Here is a 10,015-nt window from a genome sequence, read left to right on the forward strand (position 1 = left end):
ATGAAACAAATGGTTCTCGTGCCCGCTAGCGCAGTAACTTCAACAGCTGCCCAAGAGCACTCTGCTTTGGACCGAGAGATTGAGGATATTTTAAAATCGCCATTGAATGCCTACGATAAATTATATAAATATTTAGACGCTTTTAAGAAATATTTAAGTATCGAGAAACAAATTCCTTTACCTAAATTTGAGGTTGTAACACAGGCAATGTCTAATGTCCCCACGCCGCCATTACCGGTCACCCCTAAAATGCCCCCGCGAAAAAAACAATTGTCATGGCCGAGCTATGCCACGTCATCACCGACAACAAGCGCTTCGGGCAGTTCTTTTACTACGCCTAAACGAGCCGAGCCTCGGCAAAAGGTTTTCAAAAGCGAAACGGCTGCGGGGACACCAACACCAGAAGATTTTTACCAACAATTTGGGCCGACCTATGTTGGAGATATGGTGAAACGGCAAGCCGAAGTTCTTGCGAATCATTTGCAAAACACATTTTTCACGCCAAAAAGAGAGCTAGAAGAAGGAGCTGTCGGTTATGCAAATCGTGACGACGATTTACAAGAGGAAATTGCCGATGAACAAGAGAATTTAGCGGAGGAAAACGGGGACAATTTAACGGACTTGGAAAACCTGTTTGAGACGGCCTCCGCTAAACAGAAGAACAAGAAAAAAAAGAAAAAACCTCGGAAAAAGAAAGACGAACTCCAAAACTTAGGACCGCTGGTTCCATCTAACGAGAGGAGAAAGAGGCATAATAAATGGCGCGATATTGATTAATAAAAAAAAATGTAATATTTAGACAAATAAAAAATTGTTTTATTGCGAACAATATCTGTGTACATGTTTTTTTAAATGTAAAGATAAATATAATAAAGCGACATAGTCGTTAAGTTTAAGATTCTGGTCATAGATGGCGTCTAATATCGTCTTTCTAGCCACGCCCTGACAGCGGAGTGCTAGGTACAGACTACAATGCAGACCGCACAGTTGAAAAAATGGATGTTGAATTTGTTGTTTATTGTAAACAACTCGTTTCCCGTATCGTTTTAAATTAACTTTATAGTATCGCGGCGAATTTCCGTAAGTGCAAAACATTTCCACCGTGTCATTGTTAGAAAAGCACGCTATCCAATGTTCTCCAGCCTCTCCAGCTGCTTCATTATTGAATATAAAGCAAAATTTGGACCTTTTTGGCCGTTCTGGGAGTCTGTTTACTGGGAAGCATCCTAAATAGTAGGGTCGCGTTCTTTTGTCGCAAGTTAAGAGAGCGTTTATTTGCGAAGTGTTCATAATTTATTCTTGATAAGACCCGTCTCGGGTAACGAGACTTTTTGTAGTTCGGCGCCGTAGAAAACACCCAAAATTTGCTCCCCCTTTAAATCCGCTACGCGATAGACGGGTGGTGACCTGGGTATGACGTCAACAACGCGAAATATTTCGTCAGTAAAGGTGCCTCCCGAGCTGGTTTTTCTAAATACTCTACTAGCTATAGAAAGACGCACGTGATCGCCAACTTTAAGCCTCGGTGCGTATCGATTAATTCCGTTTGATTTCCCGTACAGTTTATTCCAAATGATTGATTCGTTATCTATATTAACATGAACCGGTGCAATTCCAGTAGTTGAATGAACCCGTTCATTATAGGCTTGAGTAATTAAAGGTAAATATTTAACGTAATTTTTATTCCCCGTGGCCGTAATAACCCGGGCAATTTGTTCCTTAATTGTTCTAATAAAGCGTTCCGCTAAACTAGCCTTATGCTGACTCCTGGCAAAATGTATTTGCACATTGTTTCGTTTCAAGAAGGAGGCAAAGTTGCGCGAACTAAATTCCCCCCCGTAGTCCGTGTATATTTTTAAAGGGATCCTCTCTCGAAATATTTTTTTAAAAGCTTCGATAACCTCGCCAGATGTTTTGTTTCTAAGAGGTACTGTCCATCCGTAGCGGCTTAAGACGTCAATGACGCACAAAACATAGCGAACATTTTTATTAAAACGTTTTAATTTCGGTAGATCCAACAAATCAGCTTGAAAAACGTCATCGATAGTCGAGGCGTACACTTGGTTGGTTTTGAATCGGAATTTTCGAAATCGATGTTTCGTATAGGCGGGCTGTTTCTCGAGAAAGGCGACTAATTGGGCTTTTGGCACGTCCGGTAAGGCCTTTTGTAACCTGGCTAGCGACCCATAAGCGGCCGGATTTGCCACGTCGTAATAAATTTTTCTAATTTTAGCGTCCATGTCTTGACAAGTATAAATAACGACTAAATGGTTTCCCAATAAACAACTTTATTTAATACACACAAAGGTATTTTATAAAAACAATATCAGTTTAACAAATACGCTATATTAGTACATTTATTTTAATAGCCATAAATCAAGGCATTCTTTAAATCGGCAAAACTGTTGACAAAATAAGCGTAAATATCCTCTTGATCCTCGATCCATCCATGGTCGGTCTCAAATTGATGCAAAATTTTCTCACGATCCAGTTGAGGCAGCGCTTCGTGCAAATTACGCTCGACTCGATCGCTGAAATTTGTGTCAAATTCTGAGCAGCTTTGAGAGTGGCATATTTGTTTTCGACACTCGACGTTGGCGCAAGTGGAAGTGACGTCAAACAAAGTGGTAGTGAGCTCGTTTAAAATTAATTCGCGCATGCGACAGACAGCTATCCCTTTAGCCTTGAGATCCTCGTCAATCAACGGCTTTAAGTCGATCAATGTCTGCCATCCTGTTTTGTTCAGGCTGAATCCTTCGCTGGTGCTAAAGTTGAGGAAATAACGACTGCCGCTGCCTCGTTCATAGTATCGAAGATCGATTAGACGTTCATCTTTCGAGTTGACGAAGCATTCCAGCTTGATGCGCTCTTTGACGGGCAACCAAATATGATAGCGAGGTATTTTTCCGTCAAAAAAGGACGTGAGTTCATTTTGAAACCGAAACAAAGCGTACCAGGCGTTAGGTTTTAATATAGTTTTTGTACGCGTATCCGATCTTTGAATTAATATTTTAGGTTCAATCGATTCAATGACGCAAATGTCGAGCTTTGGCGTAACGGTGTGTACTTGGTGCATCTTGGCTCGCGACTGATATTGTATTTATAAAGTTTTAGTCTTTTATACGTTGGGGTGATTATAAATAATTTCTCTGTTTTTAGATATTATTAATTGGTTGTTTGGAAATTCGGCCATGACAATGCACGTGACGTTTTCGGTTAGCGGAGAGCTAAATCTTAACGATAATCGCAAGTTACCAGTCTGGGGCATGGAATTTAGACCTAACGAAGCGAGATGTTCTCTACTCAAATCAAAAACAACGACAAAAAAGCCCTTCTTATATAAATCGTAAGAAATTATATTTCCTCGGTCAAGACCTAATATCTCGAGACCCTCGAATAAAGAATTGTAACATCTAACGTACTGGTCGTCGTCAAAATTAGGCGTAAAGGGGATATCGGGATAATTTTGCGAATTTAAAGAGAGTTGCATGAAATCGAGTTTGAAGTGTTGGAGATCCAGGGGGTTAGAAGTTGCTTCCCCTACAAATTTTTTATTAGTAACGAAAGCCACGACAGTTCGCGAGGGTAATTGCCCCGTAAACAAGCTGTCCCTAATAAAATCTTGCGTTCCGGTGGTTATTAAGAAATTTTTCATAACAATAGAGTTTATTTCGTAGCGAGCGTTTATTCCCGAGTTTAACATCTGAGCGTGCGCTAGTTGCAGTTCGGGATTAACCTCAATTTCGCGCGTAAACAAGGTGCATTCCGTTAAATCAATCTTATACTTTTTGCCCTGCTCATTGTGAATAATAGCGAAATCCGCGGAGCTTCGATGAAGTCTAATTCGCACCTCGATATTATCTAGTAAGAATTTGGGCGTTTTGAACATATCCAAAAATAATTCGCCAATTACATCGCACGTCTTTGATTGGGCCACGCGTTTAGCGCGACGACCAATACCATTATCTTCTTTGTTGATATCGGCGTCCGCTAAAGCCGTCGCCTGATCAATAATGGTATCCAAATAATATAACATAGAAGTTAACCAGGAATTGGCCGCCGTTTGTCCATAATTTAAAAGTATTTTAAAATAGGCCATGTATGGGTACATATTATTTGGTTGCTGGACAGCGACGCCATTAAGAAATAATTCTACTTGACAAAATAGCGAGGCAATTATTAAATTTGTCACCGAGACTTTCTTTTCCGCATCTGGAACGACCGTGCCGTCCTCGTGCAAAACGCGAAATTTTAATCTCAAAAGAGTTTTAGTCAAATCATGATAATTGTTAGAGGGAGGAATGATAAATTCTACATATTTAGCATTAGTTAGGGGAGCAATGGGATAATGAGCAGTCGTTTTAGTCCCCACAATATTATTATTCACCCCTGGCTTTTCAAATACTTCAAAGTCGGAAAGAACACTTTCGTAGGTCGACATGATTAGTCTAGAAAATCGCGTTTAGTGCGTTGCTTAACACGTTTGCTCCGGCTTGTTTTAGCAGTCCTCTTTCGTTTTCGGCCCGTCCCGCTTTGAGTGTTGACGAACCGGTCCACGCCTTTATGTAGTAGGGAATTTATTGATTGTTTGACATTTCGTTTAATCGATTCTCGAGGTGATATTCCGGGGTTTTGTGCATCGCTAATTACTCTACTCGTTAACCCCACAGCTTCGGACGCTAAAGTACTAATGGCCGGCCTAATAAAGGGCGTAATTTTGCGCAATAAAGAATTAAAGATACCGCCCACACTGAAGCGACCTCCGGATTGGAAAACGTTCGCGTGTAAAGATGGCAGAGACGATCCTCTTTGGAAATACAGAGTATATCTATTAGGCACCATTGCTCCTGTTCTATTGACGTCGACGCCTAAAAAACAGTTTAATATATACTTTGCCTAAATTAAACGGGATATTTTCCCCGTAATCGGATTTCAATTCAATTTCAATTTCCTGTATATCGCTAGTTGAAATTGGATAAAAGTCGATATTATTAAATATTTCCTGGTTCTCTTCGTCTAGCAGCGAAAAAGCCGGCATTTTTATGAAACGTAGCAGAGGGGCTTGACCACCACCTACTACCTGTTGCCGAATAATATTGGTATAGACAAACATGGCATCGACGCCTCTCATGATATCAGCGGGATACTCCGAAGTCTCGTTATTGATATACCGATCCAACTGATTACTACTAAAACCTAGCAATCGTCCCAGTCCTCGGCCGGGTGTTGTTTTGGGAAACAAAATGGAAACCGTATCGTTCAGTTTTGAAACCGTCACGGTTCCGTCTACATTCTGCGTAAATTTTAGACTTTTCCTATGCGCCGGGGACATGGCTTCGCCCATGGCACTTAAAACATCGCTAATATGATAATAAACCCCGGGAGGAATTTCACATGCAAAATTGTCAACTCGTTTGCCTTGAGGGTTATCCTGTTGATATCCGGGTAGGGACGGCTGGTCAGCCATATTTGGGTCTTCTGGAAATCTATCCACATCGTATTCGCTAGTCCAAAAATTATTATCCGCTGTCAGGGTCATTATTCTTAATCGAGGATTTACCAGAGCCACTCCCGAATGACTGTGTTGAAAAAATTCTCCCTCTTCGGGAATGTTAAATAACTTGGCCATTGGTCCAGCTACCGAGACGCGAACACCTGGCTCTATTTCGATACGAACATAAAATCTATCTTCCAGAGCATTTTTGAGAATGTACATTTTAAAATACTGGCGAGGCATATATTCTTGAACCCCCAATAACTGGTTTATGATTTTTAAATGTAAAGAGAAGGGAATTACGGCCCCGCTTGCCGTAAAATCGCAAATATAATCGCCCGCGGGTATTTTGATTTTTGCGACACTAGTCTTAGTAAATAGATGCATTAGTGAGTCATGAACGCGATAATTTACAAATGTGTCATTAGTTGTTTTGAAATGCGTAAAATTACGCTCTAAAGGTTTAGTGGATAGAAACGTCCCACCAACGTATTCAGCTTCTAAATTTAATATATCACGCAATTCCTTTGGGAAGAGCATTTCAATTTTTGCCGGACAATGGATTCTAAAATAATGCTCCGCTCCTTGCTTAATAACGCTAAATTCGGCCTGATGTAATCTTAAAGGGTCAAAATTGCGCGCAGTTATTTGAAGGTTTTCGGCAATTTCTTCATAAATCTTATAATCATCTGTCGATCTAAACTCGCCTGACACTTTAAAAAAGAAATAAAGCCAGGGTTCTTCCCAGGGGGTATAGCGCTTTATGGTTCTATTGACTCGATATTCTATGTATGCATTGTCTTTGTCTATAGTATATTCTTCTAACGTCATGCTCAAGGGTCCTAGTTGGTGTTTTCCGGAGTAATATCTATCGGGGTCAGCGCCAAGCAATTTAGCTACTTGGGGAGAAAATTTAATTTCCACCCATTCTGGTGTTTTGAAATTATACACGATAGCATACCCCCAATTATCTACTGTGTGGTATGTTACTTGAATTTTTTTAAATACTAATTTTTCTAAAGTGTTGGCTACGGCTCGATAAAGCCCTTCGGCGTTTTTCTCTGGCGTTTTACTGGCTTTAAAAGTTTGAGGTAAGAACAATACTGTGTAATTGTCATAATCTTCAGGGTTAATAGGCTTAGGCTCTTCGGGAATAATTGGTTCAGGCTTTTTTTTCGGCGGATCAACCGGCTGCGGAAACAAGGGTTTTTCATCAACCGGTGGTGGGGAGGGAGTCGGTAATACGGGTAGCTCTGGAGATGAGGGGGGTGTGGGCGAAGGTGTGGGTGTTAATGGTTCAAAGGGGGCGAGGGGTCTTGAGCGTGGGGGCGGTGGTGGAGTGGAGGGTTTTGGGGGTGGTGGCGGAGAAGAGGTTTTCGGGGGCGGTGGTAGGGTTTGTTTCGGGGCTGGTGGTGCTGGTGCCGGTGGAGGAGAGGGAGGTTTTGGGGGTGGTGGCGGAGAAGAGGTTTTCGGGGGCGGTGGTAGGGTTTGTTTCGGGGCTGGTGGTGCTGGTGCCGGTGGAGGAGAGGGAGGTTTTGGGGGTGGTGGCGGCGAAGAGGTTTTCGGGGGCGGTGGTAGGGTTTGTTTCGGGGCTGGTGGTGCTGGTGCCGGTGGAGGAGAGGGAGGTTTCGGGGGTGGTGGAGGAGAGGAGCGTCTCGGGGGTGGTGGAGGAGGGGTTATTTTGGGTGGTGGTGAAGGTTTTCGTTTTGGAGGAGGGGTTATTTTGGGTGGTGGTGAAGGTTTTCGTTTTGGAAGAGGGGTTATTTTGGGTGGCTGTGGTTGTACAGGTACTACGGGCTTAGCTGCAGTAATAGGAATTGGAAGAAAGGGAGTAGTTCGCGGTAAAATAGGTATAGATGGCGGTACAGGTCTATATTCTGGCTGGGGCTTTTTTCTTATCGACGGAACCTCGTGGCTTGTTTTACGTTTAATGGCAGCTTTAGGAATGTACTTGTAGTCAAATTTTTTTTTAAAACTATCTCCAACATTATCAATTTCGATTTCCACGTAATTATTAGTGTAATTTAAACTTATATTTTTAGCATGCTTTGATACAGGATATTTGGATATATATGGAACATCTTCGTAATTATTCTCTTTAAATTCAAATAGCGTGGTCAAGGGGGAATCAGCTGGTATTTTGAACCGTATGTTCTCCTCTCCTAAAACTTGCAGGTAAACGGGAAAGTTTGTATCTAACTGTTTTCCCAGGGCCCCGTCCTTATATTTATTGACTAATTTAAAAGATAATTTGCCTTTTAAATACGGATGACTGTTTACATCATCATTTAACAGCTCGACAAAATTTTGGGGTAGTTCGTACTCTTTGGTCTTGGTATAACGATTGACAGGTATCTCTATTTTTTGATATTCAACAGGCTCTCTAACAGCTGCATCGTTGCCATGGTTTGGGTCACTTACAACCTGAATTTCAAACTTGTTAAACTCTTCGCTTATATTCACCCAATGATTTGGAAATATGATTTCTGCCAACCCAACTTCATAATCGCTACTCAAGTTAAGAGGTTGATGCAAATAATTTTTAAAACTTGATTGGGTATTGTTTGGGTATATATCTAAACACGTATTAGACGCTAAAGTTAAAAAGAAGTCGTCATTCATGACTAACGCCTGTTTATCAACTAACCCCAACTTCTTAAACAAACCTTATTTTATACATAAATTTCATAAAAAGATCGGCCATAGCTCGGTAGACTGGCCGGGATTTGAACTCGCCACCTTTTTAGGTATTACATTAGTAGACCCTGCCTTTAACCACTGAGCTATGGACGATCTTAAAATACACGCCGTTTATCTTCATCAAAAAAACTTTAAAAAATTCTTAAACTTTTAAAGTCGTTACCCTTGAAAAATCTACGTAGCTAGGTAATTGACCTTACCCGATTCCGATAAAAAAGACAACGCCCTGACTAGTTCGGGCCGGTTTTCAACTTGTTTGATGCAGTTATTATATAAGACGTTGGGCTTTAATAGTACGTTTCAGGGTGTGGTCGACAGGGTGTGGTCCTTAAAAAATAAATTTTTTTATCTAGAGAACTTGTTTAATATTAAATCTGCTCTCGGTCATTTAGTATATAAGCTCTGTGTTTCGCGGAGAAAGTTATCAGTTGCTCAGCTATGCTCTTAAAAGTCCAACTAAAGATGTCTTGCTTTAACTCGTGCCGCTTTTGTTGGGTGAGTAAAGACCAAACTCAATTTTCCAACGGAAAAGGGACCAATTTCGATTATGCCAACTGTCTCTTCTCGGGCATTGCCTGAAAAGGGACCAATTTCGATTCATGGGCTAGATTTACGTAGCTTTTCCGTACAATCTCGGCTTTGCTACATGTGGCTGCACAAAAAGTTGCGTAAATTTGTCAGAAGTCGCAATTTCTATCGCGACTTCTCCTGACAGAGTGACCAAGCCATCAGTAAGCTATTTTCGTGCATCCTGATGGCTAATGTCGAGGAGGTTTATGAATCGACCTTCATTGCAGTGTGATATGCGTCCATACAACGGACTATTGCTATGAAGGAAAATCGAGTTTAAGTTAAGTCCTGCTACTTCTTCCGCGGCAAGACTTAATTTGACGTGTTTTCCATTGGTCTCTTGAAAGTTGCGTAAAATTTGTGTGAAGTCGGCTCAGCCATAAGAATGCACGAGCAAAGCCTTTTGGTTGTGGTTCGATTTCATTCGCAAGGTCGGGCTGACGCTGCAATGAAGGAGAAGTTCTGGCTCAAACAACCAGACCAGAACAAGAAGACCAAGCCTCGCAGTGGCTCGGATGTAACTTCCTTCGGGAGGTAAAGGGCCAACGAAGAATTTTATCGGTCCGTACAAGCCCACAAGCCCTACTACCGCATAAGGTTCTGCGTACCCTGCACCAAATGGAGCACGTTCTCTTCAGTGAGGCCTTGACTTCGATGTCCTTCTCAAACTTAACAGCTGTTCGCTCGATCAACGTGGATAGGATTCGGAGCCGAAATGCCCAAGATCATCATGAATCAATGGAGGCATGTACCACCAGAGTGCCTGAAAAAAGCTAGTGGCCGACGCCCCACTAGAGTGAATGCCGCGTTGATGTCGTGAAATTGTTAATAAAACGCGGCGCTAATTACGATTTAAAGAGCGGCTTTCAGTTAAGCTTTCGACTAAAATATCAAGTTTTGAAAATCAAAATGTCACTTTGAGCAAGATGCTTTTTACGCCAGAGATAAAAACAATTACCTTCAAAATTTCGATTTAAAGACTGGTTTTCATTAGCGGTAAAAGTAGCGGTAAATATTTCTGGTTTTAATTTAATCTTTGTTTATATTTATATTCTTGTTATTCTCTATTTATATTCTTGTTATTCTCTATTTTATTGTATATATTATTTGGTATTTGTTATTAAAAAATCTTTATTTATATATTTGTCTTTGTTTCTCAGACATACTTTAAAGGTTTATGGTGGGAAATTCAAACGAGAATCTTACAAAATAACTAGACTGGTTTATTAAAAGAACTACAGCCTCCGAGGG

The 10,015-nt window shown here is 41.1% G+C and overlaps 1 protein-coding gene across 1 annotated transcript; it reads left to right on the top strand.

Annotated features, from left to right (window-relative positions):
• LOC149683419 (uncharacterized) lies at window positions 1-3,417 on the top strand. The gene is made up of 8 exons (XM_089871228.1): window positions 1-1,080; window positions 1,563-1,660; window positions 1,754-1,927; window positions 2,013-2,155; window positions 2,234-2,307; window positions 2,370-2,921; window positions 3,016-3,096; window positions 3,160-3,417. The coding sequence occupies exon 1, from the start codon at window positions 1-3 to the stop codon at window positions 775-777; it is 777 nt and encodes a 258-aa protein (XP_089727354.1). The 3' UTR covers window positions 778-1,080; window positions 1,563-1,660; window positions 1,754-1,927; window positions 2,013-2,155; window positions 2,234-2,307; window positions 2,370-2,921; window positions 3,016-3,096; window positions 3,160-3,417.
• The last annotated feature ends 6,598 nt before the right edge of the window (window positions 3,418-10,015 follow it).

Source organism: Phalangium opilio, unplaced genomic scaffold (genome assembly GCF_054372755.1).
Source record: "Phalangium opilio isolate 3A_F unplaced genomic scaffold, DU_Popi_V2 ptg000037l_1, whole genome shotgun sequence".
NCBI lineage: Eukaryota > Metazoa > Arthropoda > Arachnida > Opiliones > Phalangiidae > Phalangium > Phalangium opilio.